This window comes from Carassius carassius, chromosome 18, assembly GCF_963082965.1.
Source record: "Carassius carassius chromosome 18, fCarCar2.1, whole genome shotgun sequence".
NCBI classification, from domain to species: Eukaryota; Metazoa; Chordata; class Actinopteri; order Cypriniformes; family Cyprinidae; genus Carassius; species Carassius carassius.
The window spans coordinates 1,850,641-1,876,209 of NC_081772.1; the positions used below are offsets into that span (position 1 = coordinate 1,850,641).

Below are 25,569 nucleotides of genomic sequence, written 5' to 3' on the forward strand. Positions count from 1 at the left end.
TGTGACTTTACATAAAAGAAAATTGTAAAAAAAAAAAAAAAAAAAGAAATGTTTTTGTCAGATATACTACATGGAAAACTAAGTATTATATTAAGTGTCACATTCTTGACTGTGTATCTCCTACCTGAACATTATTTATTAACTAAATCATTTTTTTTAAATTAGAATCTGTTCTGTTTTTTTAATAGAATGATAAATATATTTTTGTTTTTACAAATTTTGTATTTGTTAGTATTGGATGTACCATTAAAGCTGCTATATGGTGTAATAATATTATTAATCATAATAATTTAAATATAAAACATCAAATTTGGTAAATGTAAAATAATTTGTACAGTTTATAAAAAATATATATGTATGTGTGTGTGTGTGTATGTGTGTAGTGTATCCAACATTTGTCATTTTTAGCAGTAACCATTTGGTATTTGCCAAGGTTTATTCAAATAACTGAATGCAATATAGAATTATAAAAAAGTATAATTTTACAAAGTAGTACATTATTTTTAAGTCATGTTTTATTAAAAAAATAACATTTTGTTTAGTGTCCCACAGTTATTTGAACATGTGACTTGTAACACATAGTATGATTTATTCAACTTTGTGCCAAATCCTGAATTTTTTTTTTCTAAAGTGTGCCATTTACATAAAAACATTAGGTAAACATTATTTAAAACAATTACAGTGTTAATGCAGGTATCTTATCTGTAATGTCACAGTTCCATTGAACTTAACACCAACTGAGAAAGAAGTTCATGCTACTGCACATTTTGGATGATAAAAATAAACTTTTATAATTATACAGTTCAGTATGGGGACAAGCTTAATACACTTCATTTTTGTAGGCGTCAATTTCTTAAAGAAAGTGGGTCAAACACGGTAGTATGAATGAGAACCTCACCACAGGCAAAGAAAGGTATGTCCAAACTAAGTCCTTCATATTTACACTGCCGTGTCTGCACAAACATTTGCTGCTTCAGGATTATTTTTTACCTCTTTGTCTTTTTCTTTAGCATTTGTTTGTGTAACCTTGGTGTTGTTTCTTATTTTATGCAGAAGTTGGTCATAAAACCACTCCAAATCCTGGCTGTCGTCGGGCCACTGAAGGTATCTTCTGGTCTCAATGTAGGATCTCAGTTGTTCGTACTTCAGTAACCTGTATTGTGGTATGTTCCCTACAACCAGCACCACCAGAATGTCTTTAAGTTCCACTAGCATTCTGCACTGAGCCAGGTTGAAGGTTTCCAAGCACCAGCCATCCTTCAGGAAATGTTCAGACACCACACAAATGGTTTTTAGGCTATTCTGGATAGCATTTCGCATGTTGGTAAGATGGTCCTCTCCGGGTATGAAGTCTCGCTCCTCAAAGCAGCAGCGGAGTGTATTCTGCTCTGAGAACTGAGAGTCGAACCTCTTCAACAGCGCTCTTTCTACCCACTTAATATCACTGGAACTGAAACAAAGATACACGTCGTACAAGAATCGATCAGGATCGAGCTCCTGTTGCTTTCCATCCACAAGTTTAGCAAAAAGTTTTTTGTAAAATTTGAAGATGTAGCCACGTCGACAGACATAAATGATGGCGCTGGCAGTGAATAATATGATCAGTGTGGAACAGAAAATGAAAAGCACAAGTCTCAGGTTTTCAACGCTCCTCTCATCCTCTTCATCCTCACATTGTATGCTGGATCTCACAACCGAAACCATGTACTGATCCTCAGGACTGGCACACGTCACATCCTCAATGGGGTGAAGAAACGTTATGTTAGTTTGATTTAGCCATGTTTGGAAATCTCTTAGGTTGCAGTCACAATTAAAATCATTTCCCAGCACGCTGAGGTAGCTGAGGGTGCTGAAGAGGTTTGGATCCACTGAATAAATGGAGTTGAATTCAATATTAAGATACTGTAGACTTTTAGGGAATACACCATTAGGGAGGTACTTCAAAGAATTGGAGGACAAATCCAGAAAGATCAAAGAGGTGAGGTCTTTGAAAATGTCTTTGGGAAGCGACTGAAGTCTGTTGAAATTAAGAAAAAGCGCTTCTAACTGGTGAAGATCGTCAAATATGTTTAAACATGTTCCTTCTAACCAGACAACTTCCAAACCTGAAATTGCAAGATCGAGGATTTTTATTTTTTGTGAAAGTACTTTATGTTCGTCATAAGGGCAATAAACAAGTTCGTTACCTCGAAAAACAATTTCCTCGATTTGAGGAAACCTTTCTAGTATCATATAGAGCTCTGACATGGAAGATAACTTGTTAAATTGCAGGTAAAGGGTTTTGAGGTTTGTGCCAATGTTTAGTAAACTGAATGCATGTGTAATTTTGTTGTCACCCAAGTAGAGCTTCTCCACGCTTGGTAGGGTTGCAAATGTATCTACATGTTTGATTGAATTTCCTGTTAAATTTAAGATGAGTAGATTTGGAAGTCCTTGAAATGACTGATATCCAAGCCTCCATATATGATTGTATGACAAATCAAGCACCTCAAGATTCTTTAGATTCTGAAACATTCCAGAATCAATAATACCTAGGAGATTTTTGGACAGGTTTAGCTGTAGTAAATTTGTCATTCCCAAAAATGCATTTTTTTCAATCTTGTTGATCTGACTTTGTGCCAGTGTAATTTGTTCTAGATCTGGCAGAAAACTAAATACTGAATATGACAGCAAAAAAATATTTGAACTGGACAGATCGAAAGTCTTAATACCACTCGCCTGAAGACCATTGAATGTGAATCTGTCTGGATCTTGTGAATTATTACCAGAAGATTTGCCCAGGCTGCAAATGTTACTAAAAATTAAACTTTGGATTTTGGTAGCACTGATTGCATTAAAAAATCGCTTTGCAATGTTAACATTAAAGATATTTCCAGATAAGTCCAATACAGTTACAGACATGTTCTTAAACGGGTTTCCACACTTGTCCCATCCTAACCAGTACTCGTTCATGTCTCGCAGTGTCACGGAGGCCAGTTGCAGAAGCGTGAAATGTTTACCCTGAAAGCTGACGAGGTCTTCTTCACAGATGCTCTTCACTTTGTTGTGAGAGAGATCCAGCACGTGGAAACTCCTCATATTCAAAAAGAACGATGCCGGCTGGATTCTGTGGATGTTGTTATCACGCAAGACAAGCATCTCAAGAGACACCAGAGGTTTGAGGACGTCACCGGACAAAACAGAAGCATCTAAACTGCACTGAGTGAGAGTGAGATTTTTAAGGTTGGATAATCCGTTAAATGCTCCTTTATCCATTTGCAGCAGGTGGTTGTAGTCCAGCTGAAGTGAAGTTAAATTAGAAAGTCTTCTGAATGTATTGTTTCTGATCACAAGTCTTGGTGTTTGGTGCATCATTATGAGGACTCGTAAACCTTCCACATGAGAAAAGGATGTTTCATGGAGCTCAGCAATGCTGTTGTTACTCAGATCTACGTAATTTACATGCCTAGGCAGCTCTGGCACCTCTTGAAGGCCTCTATGTGTGCAGAGGACAACCGAGCCGTCAATTGAACACAACGAGGTGCACTTCACAATGTGAGAGCTGATGCATAATCCAAGGAGGATCAGAGATAATGTGTCAATTGTTGCCATTATGAGATCACTATAACAAAAAAATAACACAAGGTTATAATGGTTCACCCCAAAAAATACAATTCTGTTATCTGTTACTCCAATATTTTTCCTTTTGTACTCCATTGCAGTAAAATAAACACAAAGGTGAGTAGCTATATGATGGCAAAATGTACTTTCTCAGGTAAAGAATTCACCTATATGTGCATTTTATGTTTGCAATTGTGGACACCAAAAGCTAAGAAATGCAATCAAAGCATAATTCAGTTAAGACTAAAACCACACATCTAATATAGCACAGCAGCTACTTCTATATAACAAGTTTATATTACGAATTATTTGCTTATAGTACACAGTCCAGTGAATGAAGATGGGGTAAAAATACATGTTTTAATATGAAATTCATTGTATTCTTAAGAGATTTTACGATCAATGATCCGATACATGTGAGAGCTTCATGAATACTATGCTAACAACCGGTCAATAGACTCGTGTCTTACCTTTTCGCCATTAAACCATCGTGTTAACCTTTCACAGTTTCTGAAGTTATTTGACTGTCAAGTTTCAAGAGTTTCGAGCGGCGATATTGTGGAGTTCCTCCTCTCTTCTCTCCTCCTCCTTCGTTTCATGTGTCTTTCTCAACATTTCTCAAATAGGAAATAACGTTCTGTCCTAGTGACTCGTTTTCCGGTAAGGGATTCTTCAAGTGTAAGTAGCCTACAGAACGAGCAAAACGTTCTGCTAGTACACATTTTTAAGATTAACATTGTTAATCCAAGAATAAAGTCGACAATGTTTACCTTCTGAATCGTGCTCGTAACCTACCTACAAAAAAATAAAAAAAATAAAAGAAAATAAAAGAATAAAGGCACTATTCACCTGACGATTTCTTTACTAAATCGCACGTATATGGAGTTTATAGATATAAAAAAAATTGTATCTGGACAGAAAAGGTAGGAACCAGATACTGTATAGATATACATTTTGCTATGTATTAATATAAATAAAATGTGACCCTCTTAAAAGATTAGCTGAACCCCTAAATCAGGTCTACAATAGCAGATTTCTCTATGGCCTTAGCTCTCAGCTTCAACAATCATTCTTTCAGCTATGTTTGCACAAGGTGTCACTGAAACATTGCTTTCTGTAAATAAATCACAATGTTAATATTAGCTTTGCAATAATGTCACTTGTTTTATTTTATTTTTACAATGTGCCTTATTAAAATGAACGGAACATAACAGGAAATTATGCCGTATGGCATTATGAGGTCAACCAAAGATATATTAAGATCAGTTCTTCAATGAACTTTGCAGAATAAGAGTTCTCTGACAAGGAAAGATTTCGATTTAATAGTTACTTCATTACACAGGATTGCTACAATTTCCACACTGTTCAAGGTACAAAGAGCAACAGTTGATTTACACAATTTGTCAATTCTGAGGTTGCTTTATACATTTCATAAACAATGTACAAATTGTTATTACCCAAAAGCATAAGGTCAGATTGTGTCATCTATTTGTGTTTTCACTGCAGTGGCTTCCTTGTTTTTGTCCTTTTGCTTGTATTCAGGAAACAAGTTGAGTATAAGAGTGTCCCTTTTTCCCCCCAAGTGAACATTTTCAGGTTGTGACATTTATTTGCCAATTACATTTTTAAGCATTTACTGAAAGTAGCAGCATGTTAACAGACAATATTTATTTAATTATAAATCATATATTTATAAAAAATAAATTATGTGATAATCATACCTACGTAATCAATATCTCCATTATGCATTATTTGGTAATGTAAAATATAATTAGCAAATATACCATAATTATACTTCTGTGTTTGCATGGACATTTGTTGCATCAGTCTTTGTTTGTTCAGTTGGTTGAATTGCTTGCTTAACCTTGGTGTCTTTTTTAATTTTATGCAAAAGTTGGTCATAAAACAAATCCAAATCCTGGCTGTCGTCGGGCCACTGAAGGTATCTCCTGGTCTCAATGTAGGATCTAACTTGCTTGTACTTCAGTAACCTGTACTGCGGTATGTTCCCTACAACCAGCATCACCAGAATGTCTTCAAGATCCACTTGCATCTTTTTTTGTGCAAAGCTGAAGGTTTCCAAGCACCAGCCATCCTTCAGGAAATGTTCAGACACCACACAAAGGGTTTTTTGGCTATTCTGGATAGCATTTCGCATGTTGTTAAGCTGATCCTCTCCGGGTATGAAGTCTCGCTCCTCAAAGCAGCAGCGGAGTGTATTCTGCTCTGAGAACTGAGAGTCGAACCTTTTCAACAGCGCTCTTTCTACCCACTTAATATCACTGGAACTGAAACAAAGATACACGTCGTACAAGAATCGATCAGGATCGAGCTTCTGTTGCTTTTGATCCACAAGTTTAGCAAAAAGTTTCTTGTAAAGCTTGAAGATGTAGCCACGTCGACGGACATAAATGATGGCGCTGGCAGTGAATAATATGATCAGTGTGGAACAGAAAATGAAAAGTACAAGTCTCAGGTTTTCAACGCTCCTCTCATCCTCTTCATCCTCACATTGTATGCTGGATCTCACAACCGAAACCATGTACTGATCCTCAGGACTGGCACACGTCACATCCTCAATGGGGTGAAAAAAAGTTACGTTGGTTTGATTTAGCCATGTTTGGAAATCTCTTAGGTTGCAGTCACAACGAAACTGGTTTTTCAGCAGGCTGAGGTAGCTGAGGGTGCTGAAGAGGTTTGGATCCACTGAATAAATAGAGTTGTATTCAAGATTAAGTATCTGAAGACTTTTAGGGAATACACCATTAGGGAGGTACTTCAAAGAGTTGAAGGACAAATCCAAAAAGAACAAAGAAGTGAGGTCTTTGAAAATGTCTTTGGGAAGCGACTGGAGTCCGTTGGAAGCGAGAGAAAGCTGTTCCAACTGGTGAAGACCGTTAAACACATTAAAACATTTTCCTTCTGACCAGATCATTTGCATTGTTGAAAGCTCGAGATTAAGGAGCTGTAGCTTGTCTGAAACCACTATTTGATTCTGATTATAACAACTCGAAAACATGTTACCACGAAGAAAGATTTTTTCTATTTCAGGAAATTCACGAAATATAGTATACAAATCTGACAGGTCTTTTAATCTGTTGAATTCCAGGTCAAGGGTCGTGAGATTTTTAGCAATGTTGGGTAAACTAGACAAAGATGATATTCTGTTCTCACCCAAGTAGAGTTTCTTCAGGTTTGGTAGGGTTGCAATTTCATGAACTGACTCCAGAGCATTTTCTGTTAGATTTAAGTTGATTAAACTCGGGAGTCCCTGAAACGATTGATCTCCAAGCACCCTTATATGGTTGTAAGACAAATCAAGCAGCTCAAGTTTCTCTAGATTATGAAATGTTTTCGAATCGATGCTACCCAGGAAGTTGTAGGACAGGTTTAGCTTTTGTAGATTATTCAAACCCCAAAATGCATTGTTTTCAATGATGTTGATCTCATTCTGTGCCAACGTAATTTGCTCTAGATCTGGAAAATGACTAAATACGGAATCTGACAAAGCAAAAATATATGATCGGGATAAATCGAAAACCTTAACACCACTAACCTCAAGACCCTTGAATGTGAATTTGTCTGGGTCTGGGAAATTATGACCAAAAGAACTGCCCATGTTGTAACTGTTACTGAGAATGAGACCAAGGATTTTAGTACTGGTGAATGCATCAAAAAAACGCTTTGCCATGGGAACTTTAAAGCCATTGCCAGATAGGTCTAATACATTTATGTACATGTTCTTAAACGGGTTTCCACACTTGTCCCATCCTAACCAGTACTCTTTCATGTCTCGCAGTGTCACGGAGGCCAGTTGCAGAAGCGTGAAATGTTTACCCTGAAAGCTGACGAGGTCTTCTTCACAGATGCTCTTCACTTTGTTGTGAGAGAGATCCAGCACGTGGAAACTCCTCATATTCAAAAAGAACGATGCCGGCTGGATTCTGTGGATGTTGTTATCACGCAAGACAAGCATCTCAAGAGACACCAGAGGTTTGAGGACGTCACCGGACAAAACAGAAGCATCTAAACTGCACTGAGTGAGAGTGAGAATTTCAAGGTTGGATAATCCATTAAAAGCCCCCGTTTCTATTTGCAGAAAGAGGTTGTAGTCAAGTTTAAGTAATATTAGATTGGAGAGTCTTCTAAATGTGTTGTTTCTGATCACAAGTCCTGGTGTTTGTTGCTCCACTTTCAGGACTTGTAGAGCTTCAAGACGAGAAAATGAAGTTTCGTTGAGTTCAGCAATGCTGTTTAAACTCAGATCCATTAGATTTACATGTGTGGGCACCTCTGGGACATGATGTAGACCTCTATCTATGCAATATGCGGCATAGCCATAAACTGAACACACTGAGGTGCATTTCACTACTTCTGTGTAGATGCACAATCCAAAAAGGATCAGTATAAATATATATCCCATTCTGAGAGAACTGTGGAAAAAACACATGCATTTTAGTGTTAAAAATATTTTTTTTTTATTGTAAGTCAAGTATATCTAACTCATTGCTTGTTTAGTTCAAGGTTCACTTTACTTAAAAGCATTTACAACACAGACGTTTTTCGCGGGAAAAGATACATTCTGATGCATTCAGCGATTTGAAAGTTCTTCTACGAAGTCATGACTAATAACAGCAATAACTCGGCGTCTTACCGTGTTTGATCACCAGTCCATACAGCGTTTCGGCAAAGTTTCAATAACGCAATGTTAACAAATAAACCGCTATCGTCCTCTCTCTCTCTCTCTCTCGAGTTTCTAGTGGCGATAGCGAGTTCTTCCTCCGTTCTCTCTCTTCATTTCATTTGGGTTTCCCAACATTTCTGAAAAAGGAAATAACCTTATGACACAATGATTCGTTTTCCGGAAAGGAGTTCGAATGTGAGCTCTGGAAAACTGCAATCATTTCAGCTTCTTTAATAAGGTCGTGAGTTTCCTTAAGCAGCAATATTTTAACAGTATCAAAAAAAAATGTATATGAACTTTGTTATTCAGAACGTCGTTTGAAGACCAGAATCTTAGTTTATTTATTTATAATGACATAAACAACGTAGAAACTGAATACAATTGTGCAATACAGGAATGATCAAGGAATAGTCGACTGCAAATGCAATGATAGTCCATTAACTCTTAACCACTCTTGAAGAAAAAACACTAACATTTGATTTCACGTGAGTGATACACGATTATGAAAGAACCTAAGTGCACTTGAACTAGTTCCTATTCCCACTAGAGGGGGTCCTTTACCAACATTACATTGTTTTTTTATTTATTTTTTTACATGTAGCCATTAAGCAGACGCTTTTATCCAAAGCGACTTACAAATGAGTACAATCAAAATCAACAAAAGAGCAATGATATACAAGTGCTATAACAAGTCTCGGCTAGCTTACATTACTCAGAAGACCAGCAGAAACTTCTATAGGAAGGCAATATTATAAATAAATAAAATGTTTAGAAATAGTGTTAATTAATGCTGCAATGTGCATTTATATTCTCCAGTCTATCTTCATATTTGGACACAGATTGTAGAGAGAAAGAGTAGGTTATATTAAAATATAGCATTTATTCTCTTCAAACAGCAACATTCAGCAATACTGACATTCAAACTTGTGCAAAGGAAAGTTGCACTAATCCTAATATATCTTTACATACAAAATCAGATATGTTTACTATTGTGTACTATTTACATTTCAGTTTGCATGACGTCCAACGTTAAATGTCTCTTTTTAGATATATATTTGGGAATGTCTGTTGTACGCAGTGTTTGTTAATGATCACCTCTTGAAAATCTAAGATTTCATGGTGGCCTTCGTCCATATCATAATGATGCATTTTACTAAGACGTCTCATTATAGAGTGAGCGAGGCAGGCCAGTAAAAGAATACAAAGAACAATGCAAACCATTATTCCTAAAAGACTGGCAGCTGAGATGGACACTGTCATGTCTGTTGGAGGTCTGCTCGTAGGTATAAAATGCTCAAAAGTCGTTGAGCTGCCCGAACCCTCAAAGTTTTCTCTAATGCATTTGGTTCTGTCTTTAATCACGAATCCTTCGTTGCAAGAACATTGAAATCCTCCAACTGTATTTTCACATGTATGGTCACAGAAAGGACTGTCGCATTCATCTATGTCAATGCAAAATTGCCCTTCAGCTAGGAAACCATCAGGACAGTCACACTGGGTGCTGTAGCTGTTGGAATCACATTTAGCTGGGCAGGGACTTTCTGTACAGTGCATATTACATTTGTGCATGTTCTCCACAGACTTGATGTGTCCTTTAAAGCACTCACAGTGGTAGCTACCTTCAGTGTTGACGCATATGTGCTCGCATGGTCTAAATGCGCATTCGTTATCATCCACGCAAACGCCACCTTCCATGTGAAAGCCAGGGTTGCAGCTTTTGCAAGACTTCTCATCTGGACCCAGATGAAACCCCGGGTGACACGTGCACTTGAATGTTTCGCCAGGTCTTGCGCACGTGTGCTCACATCCCGCGTGCGCGCAAGGGTCATCATCCTGCTTGTTGCAAGTGACTCTGTTGTTGATGTCGATTGTAAATCCAGGAAGACAGATGCAGGTGTTGATTTGCCCTTCCTGAATGCACTTATATTCACATCCACCACCAGCAGCTTCACAACTCCAGGGTGCTTGATACCATTCACCATCGACACACATGTGCCTCGTTCTCAGCGGCTGCAGTGTTGCATTGCTGTACTGAGGAATCTCTTTGAGATCTTCTTGTGCTGAGAATCCGAAATCAGTTTGATATGAGACTGATGCATTGATGCTAAGCGGCGGGCAGTAACCAGGGTTATCGTATTCGCACAAATAACCCTGGATTCTGTCATTGCATGCTCTTTCGGTCCATTTGAGAACTTTATGTGACACTGAAACACACCGAGGAGAACAAACCGTTAAGTGGCTTTTCCAGTTGATGAAGTGGGTTGTGTTGTCTCCAGTGACCCATTTGTATCCCTTTAATCCATCATTTGAGTCTGAACACTGATGTTTCAACCCAAGCCAAAAGTCTCCAGAAGTGCCGTTCAACAACCCACCGAGTACATTGGCTGTTTTCTCGGTGCGCACGGTCATCAGATGTCCTCGTTTCTCTTGACACACGCTCTGGGCATCGTCAAAACTCGCACTGTGTTCGTGGACGACGAAGCATTTTCCATCCACACAATAGCCGTCACTGATGTTTTCCCCGCAAACTCTCAGAACAACGAGCGCCAACATGACTGTGATGTGTTTCATCTCTACTAAGCTGTTATTGAACTGTCTTCACGAGGTTATAGTGAATGAGTTAGAGGTGTGAGCATTTATAGTGACAATCCATTGCTCCAAAAAGGAAAGGAGGTTCATGTGTTGTCAAGGAAAGAGATTCAGCTACGCCGCTCTCTCTCTCTCTCTCTCTCTCTCTCTCTCTTTCTCTCTTTTTTTTCCTTGTGCGCATTTGTTTGGACACGATATCCATATTTTCTTTCTAATGTAATTTCTAAATTAGTTACCGCGAATGGATGTCCCATTTTCGCTTAACTATGTTTTAGTCAAGCTATAGCCCCCCTAAGATAGACAGATATGTTATTGAAACATTTTAGAAAAATACTCAAAAAAAAAGAAATATTTGTTAAATTTCATTAAAATTACAAAGAATCGGCGAGTAAGAGGCTATACACTTTGAATGGAATGTGAAATTTTGAAGTGGACTGAAATAGTATTTTATACTTAATATATATTTTGTCTAACAGCTTCTTTTAAATTTAATTCCTTTTCCTTAAAAACGACTTTGTATTTAATTATTTAACGCATTAATTATATAATTGTTATATAACATGCATATGCACACCAAACATGTTTGTTCTTATAATTTGCAATGAGATATTTTTGTATTTTGAACTTTTGGTCAATGTATCTGGAGACCTGAAACATGCATGGTTAACTTAACGCTTGCTTTGATTTTGTCAACTAATGCAATTTATTTATTGTATTTAATTTGTTTATTTGTAGCATCCAAATGCTTTTCAGAGCCACTGTCTTGTACATAGACAGAAAGATGGATGTTTTATTTAACCTTAATAATGCTAATGACGTTTTGGTAACACTTTAGAATAATGGTCCATTAGTTAATGTTAGTTAATTCATCAATTAACATGAACAATACATTTATTACTGTATTTATTCATCTTTGTTAATGTTAGTTAATGAAAATTCTGTTATTAATTGTTAGTTCATGCTAATTCACAGTGCATTAACTAATGCTGCCAAACACAACTTTTGATTTGAATAATGCATTAATAAATGATGAAATTAACATCACCTAAGATTAATAAATGCTGTAGAAGGATTGCTCTTGCTTAGATCATATTAACTAAAGTAGTTAACTAACACCAGACCATTATTCTAAAGTGTTACCGACTTTTTCACTTTCTAAAGCACAATTTGAATTACTTGCATCTTTGGTAAGATAAGAGTCGTCATTAAAGTTGTGTAATCTGGGGCTGGTGTTGAGCGTGGAATGTCACAGTAAAGAAAACTCCAGCATGATGAACTCAATACACCTACACTCTCAGAAAAAAAGGTACAAATGCTGTCACTTGGGGAAGCACCTTTGCAAAACGTACAATTTTAGTTACTTATATGTTCTTTTACTTCACTAATATGGACTGTTTAGGTACAAAGGTGTGCCTTTTGAAAAGGTACTGCCCTAGTGACAGCTCTTGTACCTTTTTTTCTGAGTGTATGTATAGATTTAGACTCTTTTTCCAAGTGGGCACAGTGAGTAAGGACTTGTAAAGGGGGCGGAACCAGCCTATTAATTTATCAGTATCCCACAGAACTGTTTAATTGTTCTCCAATGTCATTGTTTCCATGACTTCAATGAGCAATGGGTGGACAGCGGCCGGTATCCTCAACAAAAGGAGTTTGTTTAGTTTTTGATACTTTTGAAGTTTTGTAGGAGTAATAACCTCTTCGGTGTTAGTCAGAGAATAAACGCACCCCACCTTGACCCACCGTGGACTTTCTCCTTGTTTCCTTTCATTGTCTGCCACACCTCAAGCAAGTTTAATCATTTAGGAAGTTTTCATAAATGTAAGTCTACATTTTCCCCTCCGGAGCAGACCATGAAAGGAAATCATAAGAAGACTAAGACTGTTTAATTAGTGACAAAGAATGAAAACACACCATAAATCATGCACAAAATGGGCGTTATGGCAAAAATAAACAATGCCTTATTATTAAATCCTGTGCAATCACTAATCATATGATTTTGATTAACAGCAGGACTGCACTTTAAGTGACCGTTAACCATTTGTTTTCCCAATTCAGTGATTTTCACGAGATGCTCCTGTTCTTATTTTGGTGACCTTCTCAAGACGGGAAATTAGAGAGAGACACCAGAGACAGTCATTCAGTCCGTCAACCCTTTTCCTTTTTTTAAACAGTGAGTTATGCACATTCAAGCACCACTCACATCATCAGAATGTAATCCGCTAGTCTAATTTAGAAATGCTTCCCAAACGTGTATTAGTAAGTAAAATTAATTCTCAAGTAGGGTGCAGTCAAATCCTTCCTGCTCAGGTATTGTCTCAGCATGCTTCGTTGCTTTCTTTCCAGTCATATCCTCAGGAAAAAGGACGGATGTTCCTCTTTTCTTTTTTTACACAGTGGTGAAACCTTTTGCACCTAAAGAAGCAGTCAAAAGGAATATATTATAGATGAAAGAGTATGAGAATTATTTGATGTTGTCTTTTGCTCCACAGGTAGAAGTTACTGGATTTGTCAGAAAAAGATTTCTTTATTAAGAAAAAATAAATAAAATCACTTTAACTATTAAAAGTGTTGTAGGCTTTTGTTTATGAATTGACTGATTTCACAGTTTTTGTCAAATAATTACAATTATCTGAAATAATTAAAATGATTTAGATTTAAAGCGTTTAACCCAATATTAAATTGTTTAAAACTTAAAAAGGGGCCCTAAAAGGGGACTTGATGAACTTTTGCTAAAAAAATTTTTTTCATTATATAATATAAAAAAAATCGTATTATTATATAAATTACATTTTTTATTATATTTAACTATGCTGAATTTCGAATTTTAATATTCACTTAACTCCAGTCTCTCTTGGGTGACTCTTCAGTACTTTCTGTACTTCAGTACTTTACAAAAAGCTTCTACTAAATCAATCAAAGACCCGTCTTCACCAGTTAACTTAACACTGTGTTCTTTTTAATCTAATAGCCAATTTGCACATTCTTGTACATTTTTTGGTGATATGAACCATATGGGGAAAAAAATACCAGCAATTTGGTGACTGAAGCCAATTTATCCAATAAAAGCAGATGCTTTCATTCAAAGCAAGGGCTGAGTATTTCCCTCTAACTCTCTCCCTGCAGATACAGCAGTAAAACACATCCTCCCTTGCCTTTCCTTTCCTCATCTTGTTTTTGGAACCTGCTGACGTCTGACATGTGTTTTATTGCTTTGTCGTTCACAGATGAGAATCTAAAGCTCGGTTTCAAAACCTAGCGTATTGTCTACGTAAGCAACACTTTAAGACATCACTCACAATCCAAATGCTGTTCTGAAAGGTAGGCCACTCGTTCTGGCGAAATTGCATGTGAGGAAGCTTCAAATGCATTTAAAATGCTTTGCAAAAAATTTTTTTTTAGAAAATGTTGATGTTTCTAAATCATCCAAAATTAATATGCATTGATAAAATATTTATTTTACTCTGTGCTCAAAACTGCTAAAAAATATGACTCTTATTCTTCTTACTATTTAATGCAATGAATGGTGGACAATGGAGAAGACTCACAGTGAGTAAACTAATATGCAAAAGCGTGCAAATTCAAATCATGGGACCAAATTTTGAAAATCATGTGCTGGACAGTCTCTGTAACTTTTTATACCTGCAATATTAGGACTATATGATGTAAAACAATGTGGTGAAAACAAGCATCATACACAATGAAGACAGTTACAGCTGTGTAATTCACTAAACACATTAAATGTCAAAGGTTGTTGCTATATAGGTCCTATATCATACCTCTATGATATACAGTACAGACCAAAAGTTTGGACACACCTTCTCATTCAAAGAGTTTTCTTTATTTTCATGACTATGAAAATTGTAGAGTCGCACTGAAGGCATCAAGGGCTATTTGACCAAGAAGGAGAGTGATGGGGTGCTGCGCCAGATGACCTGGCCTCCACAGTCACCGGACCTGAACCCAATCCAGATGGTTTAGGGGTGAGTTGGACCGCAGACAGAAGGCAAAAGGGCCAACAAGTGCTAAGCATCTCTCGGGGAACTCCTTCAAGACTGTTGGAAGACCATTTGAGGTGACTACCTCTTGAAGCTCATCAAGAGAATGCCAAGAGTGTGCAAAGCAGTAATCAAAGCAAAACGTGGCTACTTTGAAGAACCTACAATATGACATATTTTCAGTTGTTTCACACTTTTTTGTTATGTATATAATTCCACATGTGTTAATTCATAGTTTTGATGCCTTCAACTTCTTATGATGTAACGAGTATATAGGGTCTTATGACAATTGTTCCCAGTTCTGGTTGTCCTAATTAATGCAGCCTAACCATCCTTTAATGGATTTGAATTATAGAAATGTGTTAGTGTGTTATGTGTATGCCAGGATAAAGAGATGGTTCTTTAATCTAGATTTAAACTGAATTTTTTTTTTTTTTTTGCTAAATTAGATAAATCATTGCATAATTTAATACCCCTAAATCTTATCAAGTATTGACCTCTACTACAAGTGAAAATTTTAAATTTGATGAGTTAAATAACAATGAACCTGTGAATTTACCATATTCTAAATCGCTTTGGAAAGTTACCCTCACCTGAATATATCTTACACATAAAAACACATATTTGAAAAATATCAATATCATAAATGGTAAGAACTTGAAGTTTATGAAATAAAGAAGCAGATGGAGTATATCTGTTTGACTGGGTTACAATCCTAACAAAACAAAACCATTTTGAAGAGTAGAAGGAAAAGTACTCGCCCAAACAATATTACAAAATGAAAGATACGGATAAATTAAACTATAACAAAGCGTAAGAAGACACTCTGTAATAACAGAGTCCCTCCTTATTATACCAGTAGATTTATGTATTTTCTGCTCACGTATTCAGCTTGTTCTTTGGTAGTAGACACTTGAGGCACCTCAATATACTTCATAATATTTTTTTTTATAAATCCTTAGGGTATTTTTTTTTTTCCACTAAAGATGATAAAATGATTTTTTTTATATATAAAGATTTTTGTTTTGTTTCAATTAAACCAATTTGCATAAGTAATTACAACATTTGCATTCTTAATCAATTAATAAAAATTTGGTTGGGAGAGAACTAAGGTTGTGTCATCAGCAAACATTACTGGAGTAAGAATATCTAAAACATTCGAAAGGTCATTTATATGAATAAGAAATAGAAGTGGTCCAAGTATCAACCCCTGAGGAACCCCAAAAAGTAGATTGGATTTGCTAGAATAGAATACCCTGAAAACAAACAAAAATTTTGAAAACGTATTAGAATTTAGTAATATATTTTAAAATATAATTGTATAATTGTATTTTCAGCATTATTTCTCCAGTCTTTAGTGTCACATGATTTTCAGAAATCATTGAAAAACATGTGGACCACAGTAAAGCGGGGAAATCCAATCTGGAAATTGTCCAGTCCTTTGTGTTGATACTCAATAAATCAAACAGAACTGATTTCCAACCTTATGTGACCTTCTTAAACCAATAGTTCACTCAGTGATGATAATGTCTTCATTTAAGACTTTTTGAAATATCTTCATGTCTGTTTTTGAAGCATAAAGGACATAAACCTCATTGGTCATTATAATATGATATGGAAATGCATCAGACAGTGAATGAGTGTGTGTAAGTGAAGTTCGTCTGCAGTCTGTGACTTCACTGCTGACGTGCTTCTGGTGACGAAACCACACTAGAGCTGGATTCGTTACAAATCATATGAACATTTAATAATTGTCTGTTCAAGAGAGTCTGTGTGCAGCTCATATCCATCCAACGCCTTAAGTCTCACAATTTCTCCAGAATTCTCTGCTGAAAGTTAATCTAAAAATACTGTTCTCTGGTAATCAACAGTATGTCACAGACAGTGCTATTTTAGTATTATCCACATTGCTGGGATTAGTTAACACATAATTAAAATTCAACATTAGAATAAGTAATAATGTGTAAACTTGAAATGATAAAAAATTATTTTAGTTAACTTTATTTTAAGTTGGATATTTAAGTTATCTCAAATGTAAAATTATAATCGCGGCAACATTTGTTTTTTTTTTTTTTACAATGTATGATAATATTTTTTTAATTTCCTGTATGATTTATTTTTTTATTTCCTGTTTCAATAATTTCAGTTCAACATGTTCATTTTTTGGTTTAAGATTTTCATCAGATATTAATATTTTATTTTAATTAAATTTTTTTAATTATTTTTTTTTAATCTAAAATGCATTTGTATTCAAATGTATACAACTATTTGTAATAGCTATTAATAATAGTTTTTAATTATACATTGATTATAATTAATAGTTATTACATGTTCCTCTTCAGGAACTCGAGCTGCGTCAAATGTGCTTTGGGGAACGCGCCCAGCGTGAGCGACTCTGAATATCGTGTGTAATCACTTCAATGGAAGAGCTTGACGTCACAGGCGGGGTGACGTAAGCGACCAGGAAGCTATAAAAGCACGTGCCGCGCAGCTGGCGTCAGCTTCGCGTCTTTCAGCAAGCGCTCTGTGTGTGAATGTCACTTGTTTGTCTTGTGAGTCTTATTTACTGTTGTTTGTCCCTAAACATGCCGAAGAGCAAGGCGAAATCAAAGCATAGCGAAGGCGATTCCAAATCACGTTATAGGTTGTGTGTTCCTCCCTGCCCGCGATATATAACGGGTGGGGATACACACAGCTTATGCGTGGTTTGCCTGGGAGCGAAGCATGCTGAGTCGGCTCTCGAGGGGGCCGACTGTCCGCACTGTGAGCGAATGTCGGTGCGGTTGCTTCGTTCCCGGAGGGCCCTCTTTGAGGAGGGGGCCTTTGCCAGCGTTCCCCGCGGTGCTGGTCCCGCTTTTGCTGAGGCAGAATGGCGGCCGCACTCGTGGGGTTCGCAAGTGGATTTGGTGGAGGGAATGGAGACGGGCTAGTCCCTATCTCCTCCCACTTCCGCCAGATCCGGCGCCCAATCCCTGGAGTCGGAAGCACGCTCTGCGGTTCCTTCCACCCAGGGAGAGGGATCGACGCTCCGCCTCTCTCCCTCCGAGGAGGTCGATGTGGAGTCGGTCGGTATCGTCTCTGAAGGCCCCGGCACTGCCCTCAAAGCCACTCAGAACAACATCGGCTTTGGTGGGCAAAGGGTATGCGGCTGCAGGTCAGGCTGGTGCATGTCTGTACACCATGGCGGTGTTACAGGCATACCAAGCCGACCTGCTTAAGGAGATCAAGTCACATGATATATGTGAGTTAAGAAGGACCGTTGCTCTCTCCCTCCGCGCCACCAAGGAGACCGCCCGAGCGATTGGAGGGTCTCGTCTCGCCTCAGCGCCCTCTGGGGGCCGGTCTGCCAACCCTGCCAGTGTTCCAGGACGCATTGGTCCCCAGCGAGCATCGGTCTCAGTATCTTCCGCCCGTGCGCGTAGCGGGGCTGAGACGCTCGCCACCAGAAGTCAGTCTCGAGAGACTGATTCCTTTAGTAGATTATTTAGCAGCGTGGAAACTACTGCCAAATGTATCTCAATGGGTCCTGCATATAGTAGAAAAAGGCTATCGTATTCAGTTCGGCTCTGCGCCGCCAATATTCAACGGGGTTATCCCGACGATAGTCGGCCCCAGGCAGGGTCTGGTTATGGAACAGGAAGTGAAAACCCTATTAGAGAAGGGGGCCATCAAGGTGGTCCCTCCTCAAGACAGGAAGTCCGGATTTTACAGTCGGTATTTCATAGTTCCAAAGAAGGATGGGGGGTTGTGTCCGATTATAGACTTGAGGGTCTTAAATCATTCAGTTATGAGTTCGAAGTTCAGAATGCTCACAATCAAGCATATTGTAGCTCAGATCAGGTCCGAGGACTGGTTTGTCACGATAGATCTCAAAGATGCATACTTCCACATATCCATCCTTCCACAACACAGGAAGTTTCTGAGGTTCGCTTTCAGGGGCGAAGCTTACCAATATCAAGTACTTCCCTTCGGCCTTGCACTCTCACCTCGCACGTTCACAAAATGTATAGACGCGGCTCTGGCCCCCCTGCGCATGCAGGGCATCCGCATTCTCAACTATTTCGACGATTGGTTGATTTTAGCTCAGTCAGAGCAGGTTGCGGTCGGCATCGAGATGTCGTTCTCGCACATATGGGGGAACTGGGTTTGAGACTGAACGCCAAGAAGAGTGTACTTTCTCCGGTTCAGAGAACCACCTATCTAGGCGTAGTATGGGATTCGACCGCGATGCAGGCACGATTGTCCCCTGCTCGTATCGAGTCAATCCTCATCTCAGTCGAGAGAGTCAGAGAAGGCCAGCCACTTACTGTCAAACAATTTCAGAGATTGTTGGGTCTAATGGCAGCTGCGTCCAACGTGATACCTCTTGGCCTGCTGTACATGAGACCCCTACAGTGGTGGCTCAAGACCAAGGGATTTTCCCCGAGGGGCAATCTACTTTGCACTATCAAGGTCACGCGGCACTGCCTCTGTGCCTTAGACATGTGGAAGAAACCTTGGTTCTTGAATCAGGGCCCGGAGCTGGGAGCTCCTTGTCGCCGTGTAATACTAGCGACGGACACATCTCTCACCAGCTGGGGTGCAGTCATGAATGGCCACCCTGCCCGTGGTCTGTGGAGCGGTCGCCATCTAACATGGCATATCAATTGTCCAGAAATGCTAGCAGTTTATCGTGCACTGAAGCACTTCCTCCCAGACCTAAGGGGTCACCATGTGTTGGTGCGCACTGACAAAACATTGGTGGTCTCTTACATCAACCACCAGGGAGGTGTGCGTTCGCTCCCTTTGTACAAGCTGGCGCACCAGATCCTGGTGTGGTCCCAGAGCAAACTCCTCTCATTAAGAGCAGTATATATTCCTGGGAAACTAAATGTGGGAGCAGACATACTGTCGAGGGAGGGGCCGAGGCCTGGGGAATGGAGGCTTCACCCAGAGGTGATGAAGCAGATATTGAGAGTATTTGGCAGGGCTCAAGTAGACCTTTTTGCGACTTAAGAGACATCACAATGTCCCCTTTGGTTCACTCTAGTTCATCAAGCTCCTCTGGGACTGGACACTATGGTACAAACCTGGCCGAGGCTTCGTCTGCACGCCTTTCCCCCTATTGCTCTGCTCCGAGGAGTTCTGGCGAGAGTACGCCGGGACGGGGTCCGTCTGTTATTAGTAGCCCCGTTCTGGCCGGGCCGAGTATGGTTCGCAGACCTGGTCTCGCTCCTCGACGGCTCTCCGTGGGAGATACAGATCAGGGCAGCCCTACTCTCACAGGCGCAGGGCACGATAATTCACCCTCGCCCGGAGTTGTGGAAGCTGTGGGTGTGGCCCCTGAGGGGGCACAACTGTTAGCAGCTGGTCTCTCAACTGAGGTTGTTGAGACCCTCCTCCAATCCAGAGCTCCCTCAACGAGGAAACTGTACGCCCTGAGGTGGAAACTCTTCACCTCATGGTGCAGAGACCGCCAGTTAGACCCAGCAAACTGCCCAGTTGGTACAGTTCTGGAGTTTCTACAGGCGAGGCTCTCTGCAGGGTTGACCCACTCCACGCTGAAGGTTTATGTGGTGGCCATTGCGGTCTACCACACCCTTCTCGATGGCCAGTCTCTGGGAAGACACCCCCTAGTTACACGTTTCCTCCGCGGTGCGCTGAGGCTGAGACCTCCAGTACGGTCCCGTATTCCCCCGTGGGACTTGGCTGTGGTGTTAGAGGCAATGTGTAAACCCCCATTTGAACCCATTCAAGATATTTCAGACAGACACCTTACACTTAAAACCTCCTTTCTGTTGGCCTCTCTGCGGAGAGTAGGAGATATTCAGGCTCCCTCTGTGGCCCCCACTTATCTTGAGTTTGCACCTGGCATGACCAAAGCATTCATATACCCTCGAGCGGGATATGTTCCCAAGGTTCCCTCCGTTACACCACGACCTGTAGTGCTGCAGGCCTTCTGTCCTCCTCCCTTCCGGGAGCCCGACCAAGCGAAGCTAAATTGTATGTGTACTCTTCCAGCTGAACACAATGCTTTTCCTTATAGACATATTTATTTTACTGGACAAGTATATATATTTAGAACTATACATTCTCAATACAAGCAGGGTTTCTTTTTTTTTTTTGTTTGGCGCTCTTGCTGCCATTGGAAAGTTGATGCACTAAAGCTTAAACATATTTTTAGTCACCTGGTCTTGACCTTATGAGCACATCCTTAATTTTTAAAGCTCTTGAAAAGTGACAATAGTCCTCCTGGCTCTTTAGCTGTTGTACTTGGGCTCAGGAAACTACCCTTTTCCTAAGGAAGTCGACTTTTTCTGATCTAATGATGATTTAAGAGCTAGGTTTTAAATAACTGTACAGCATCTGCATGCTCCGTTTGGCCAAGCTATTGTTTCTAATGATGTATCTTCTGAGAAACAGCATTGAAAATCATTTCGTATTAAACATCATTTCACAATGGGGCCCTGAAGTTCATGGATGTATTCATGGATGCTGGTGACAGGGTGTTGATGTGAGCTAAACACAATGTTAACGATGTGTATTTAAAAATTGATTTTGATAGAACTGCACAAAATAATTTCTTCAACTTTGATGTACTTTTTAAAAGTGACTGTATTGAAAATGACTTCTAGGAGAGATATTAAATAAAAAAATTATATTGCATGTCTTGATTTAGCCATAAGATTTAATATCACACATTTAATTAGTATATTTTAAGTATTTCACTTAATCAGCTAATCAATCTGGAAAGTGGAAAGCAAAATCATTGATTTTTTTTTACTGAACATTAAAAACAGATGGGGTTTTGTTTGTTCACTGTTTTTAATGCTGTAATCTGAAATAAAAACTGAACATTTAAGAATCTAATTCATCCAATGAAATGAAACTAACTTCTCAAGACTTTATAACTGTTACAAAATATAAAAGTATCTTATAAACCTTAAGTAGCCTGCTTATGTAGTTCCAGCAATTTGGAGATGCAAAACAATGTACAACATTTTTTAATGGGAGATGCACACGTGAATTTGCATATCTAAATGTTTTAATATATAGTTGAAGTTTCACAAATAACATCAAAGTGCTGAAGATGATTAAAACAGCATAAAGTGAAATGTTATGAAATGCGCTTTGATATTGGCAATTTGGGAGTCATTGGAACTAAAATGAATCGTCAGAGACACTTTTACCCTTCTACTTAATTCCTCATGGATAAAATCAAGGTCCACCCTTTTTGTCTTTCAGTTTTTTCGTTTTTTGTAGTTGAATAAGTCAAGTATGTGATTGTGACTAGTAGAGTACAAATCTTCATGTTTAAGCATATAATGATATTCCAGGGAATTATGTGCTTCTGATGTTAAACCAATAGTTTGGACAGGACCCCATTCTATTCTATTCTATTCTATTCTATTCTATTCTATTCTATTCTATTCTATTCTATTCTATTCTATTCTATAAAGCCAAGTCCTAATCCCATAAAAACACCTCTGGTGTGACTTTAAATGCAGATCTTAAGCCAAAAACTGAACAAAAGTATTGGGACAACCCTTCTTTAGAAAACTTCCAAAACTGTGGCAACAAAGATGGAAACATTGATGAAACAGTTATCGGTAGCTTCTTTTTTTAATTTCTTTTTGTTAGTTTTTTTCTGTTTGGTTGTGCTAATGGATCAGAAATTACACATTCACCATTAAAATCAGACAAATTCAAACACAGTGTCATCTCATGATCACTCTTCTGGATCTGTGTAATGGGATCTGCTCTGAGACAGGAGAGCTTTAACAAGAAAAAAAAAGGATTAATTTATTGAAGATACCATCTGTTAGTCTTTCTATGGAACTGAAGATAGTTTTTCTAGGATTTATGTGGATTTGTTGTTATTTTTAAAATAATAAAAATAAAAAATAATAAAAATCATGGGTTAGTTCCAGGGGGAACATAAACTTATTAAATTTATTAAATGCATACCTTGGTATCACTTTGGGCTCAATATTGCTGCAGGAGTTAACTGACCAGAACTTCAGTAAAACAGTAATATTGTGAATTATTATATAATTTATAATTTAAAAAGAACAGTTTTCTATGTGAATCTCTGTTAAAGTGTAATGTATTCCTGTTATGCACAGCTGTATTTTCAGCATCATTCCTCCAGTTTTCAGTGTCACATGATCTTCAGAAATCATGAAAATATGATGATTTACTGCTCAAGAAACATTTATGATTATTATCAATGTTGGAAACAGTTGTGCTCTTTCATATTTTTGTGAAAACTGCGATACATTTTTTTTTTCATGATTCTTTGTTAAATATAAAGTTAAAAAGAACAGCGTTTATTTGAAATAGAAATCTTTTAAAATTTTAAATGTCTTTAATTTCATTTTTGATAAATTTAATGCATCCTTGATGATCATTATTTCCAAATAATAATAATTTTAACAATCTTACTAACACCAAACTTTAAAACTGTAAGGATAACTTTAAAGAAGAAAGTTTCTGACACATAAATCTCTGTAAAGTTAGAGGCTGATGGGCCTCCAATTAAAGCCCCGGATCGCTGGAACGATCGCAATGTTAACTATGATTCATGGCTCAGTCCTTCCTTTACAGATATGCTATATGCACACTCCAAAAAAAAAAAAAAGTATTTAAGTTTATAGCACAAGACGGCTGGTTATGTGCCAAATGTTAATACTTAGAGTTAAGGACAGAAGTTACAGAAATTTTAAAATGACAATCACATTAAAGAATTAAATGGTGCAGTCAGTATAACATGTTTGTAATTTATTACAGGCCATGTACTGTGTGGTATGAAGACCATTCTCCAGTCAGTTTCAATCCATCAGAGACACAGACTCCTGATAAAAGAGCAGCAGCTGCATCGCTTTATACTCAAGCCAAGTTGATGATCACATAATGTTTTTATGGGCTGAGAGAGTGAAGGAGATGCCTGATGTGATTCTTCCCAGACAACTTTTTTCTTTACCTGAGCATGCAATATTTAGAGGAGTTGTGCTTTATCTCAATCTGGTTCAGTTGCACAGTCTTGTTTTCTCTTCCAGATCAAAACTTTCTTGAAAGCTGGAAGCACTTTGCAATAAGAATTCATTTATTGACTAATTAACTAGGGCCTATATTAGTTGATGAAGGAAGTACAACCTCAGCTGTGCCTTTTCTAAAATAAGGCTATTTTAATATTTCAGACTCAGGCCTAGTGTTAACCAAAACACTGATTTTATATTTTTTTGTGTTTGCTTACTTTTAACTGTTACTTCAATTGATTTGTGTTTTATGGTTGAAAAGCCATACATCAATGATGATACATAATCACTAAAAACCCATAATCCAAATAATTATAATAATCCGAGTTAATAACGGTGTAAATGTTCAGCTGTTTTTAATGCTTTAAAAATCGACTTGGCATTTTATAAAGCTTATAACAATCAGTGGAATAAAAGAGCTCCGCTGTTTTCTCTATAAAATGCATTTCAGAGCTTTTTGTTTTGGTATGAAATTATGTAATTAAATGATTTCACTGCATGGTGCATCACTAATGGATGATGTAATTTCGTAAAATGTGACGACATCGACATCATATCTTCTTTTTGTTTTTGTGGTAACCAAGTGTGATCTCCACCCAAACACTGACGCTCTCTCAGCTTGCTGTCATTATTGTGGCGTCGTGCGTGTCATCAGACAACAGTCATCCACTGTCACTCATGCTTCATCACGTTATGTCACAACCCCGGGGAATACATGCTGATTTAACCCTTTGTTTTCACACCGCACAGTTCTCCTCGCTGATGCATGCCAATGTTTCTGAGCTGTGATTGAGAACAGATGCCTCTCGTGGAAAAACAGAGATTATTGGGCTCCAAGAAAACCCCTACAAACACTGCTATTGGTTAAAGGTTGCATAATTTTTTTTTTTTTAATTATTGCTTCTGTTTTTAGCAACACATCATTCTAAAACCATGAGAGTAATGCCAGTGTTGTCATTAAATCCTCCTGGCTTCTCAAAACAGGATACAATTGCAATAAATTGTTTGAATGACTAATATTTCCCTTTTTTATTCATTTCCTTTTTGGAACATATTTTCTGCATTTGATTGAGAAATGGGAAATTGTTAGGAAAGTATGTTCGAAATGCATTTAAGAGCACTAAAAGAGCAATACTGGATTTCAAAACTATAAAGAAAATGTTTTTTAATTGAAAAGAGGCAAATGAATGCTTTTTTAGTATTTGTATAGTGATTTTTTAATCAAGTCCATATACAGGACTGTGAACAATACTCTCCTGTCTGACATGCTATGAAAATTTCCAGTAAAAGGTTGTTTGCATGAATTCTTAGAAGTGCATTCATTAACGTCTTAAAGGATTTTATGGCAGCAGCGATGTGATGAAATGTTGAGCAAATAGTTCACTGAAAAATTAAAATGTGCTTAAAATTTACTCAACTTCATTGAACGTGCCTGTAATCTGACCCAGACTGAAGCTTGGGCAGAAGCGGCGTGTAAAAGACCCTCCAAAGGGTCCGTTTTGGAGAGAAATTCTGTTTTAATCTGGTGTCAGGAAACGGTAAAATGTAAAAACCATTGTGTCACGTTCCTGTAAACAGAATGGTAATCATTACGAAAATATTGAACTAACTGATGTGAGTCTAAAAGAGAAAAACATAAAAAGGTGAGCACTGAGGAGATAAGATAGCACTCGGTTTGAGAAAA

At 38.0% G+C, this 25,569-nt stretch overlaps 3 protein-coding genes across 3 annotated transcripts; all 3 read right to left on the reverse strand.

Annotated features, from left to right (window-relative positions):
• Positions 1 to 765: 765 nt before the first annotated feature.
• On the reverse strand, positions 766 to 4,213 carry tlr5a (toll-like receptor 5a). The gene is made up of 2 exons (XM_059498148.1): positions 4,071 to 4,213; positions 766 to 3,601 (listed from the first exon to the last, which is right to left on the reverse strand). Exons 1-2 carry the CDS (start codon positions 4,079 to 4,081, stop codon positions 940 to 942), a joined length of 2,673 nt encoding a protein of 890 aa, XP_059354131.1. The 5' UTR covers positions 4,082 to 4,213; the 3' UTR covers positions 766 to 939.
• A 689-nt stretch (positions 4,214 to 4,902) lies between these two features.
• On the reverse strand, positions 4,903 to 8,500 carry tlr5b (toll-like receptor 5b). The gene is made up of 2 exons (XM_059498149.1): positions 8,255 to 8,500; positions 4,903 to 8,033 (listed from the first exon to the last, which is right to left on the reverse strand). Exon 2 carries the CDS (start codon positions 8,021 to 8,023, stop codon positions 5,390 to 5,392), a length of 2,634 nt encoding a protein of 877 aa, XP_059354132.1. The 5' UTR covers positions 8,024 to 8,033; positions 8,255 to 8,500; the 3' UTR covers positions 4,903 to 5,389.
• A 640-nt stretch (positions 8,501 to 9,140) lies between these two features.
• thbd (thrombomodulin) lies at positions 9,141 to 10,909 on the reverse strand. Its single transcript, XM_059498150.1, has one exon. The coding sequence runs from the start codon at positions 10,853 to 10,855 to the stop codon at positions 9,314 to 9,316; it is 1,542 nt and encodes a 513-aa protein (XP_059354133.1). The 5' UTR covers positions 10,856 to 10,909; the 3' UTR covers positions 9,141 to 9,313.
• Between the last annotated feature and the right edge of the window lie 14,660 nt (positions 10,910 to 25,569).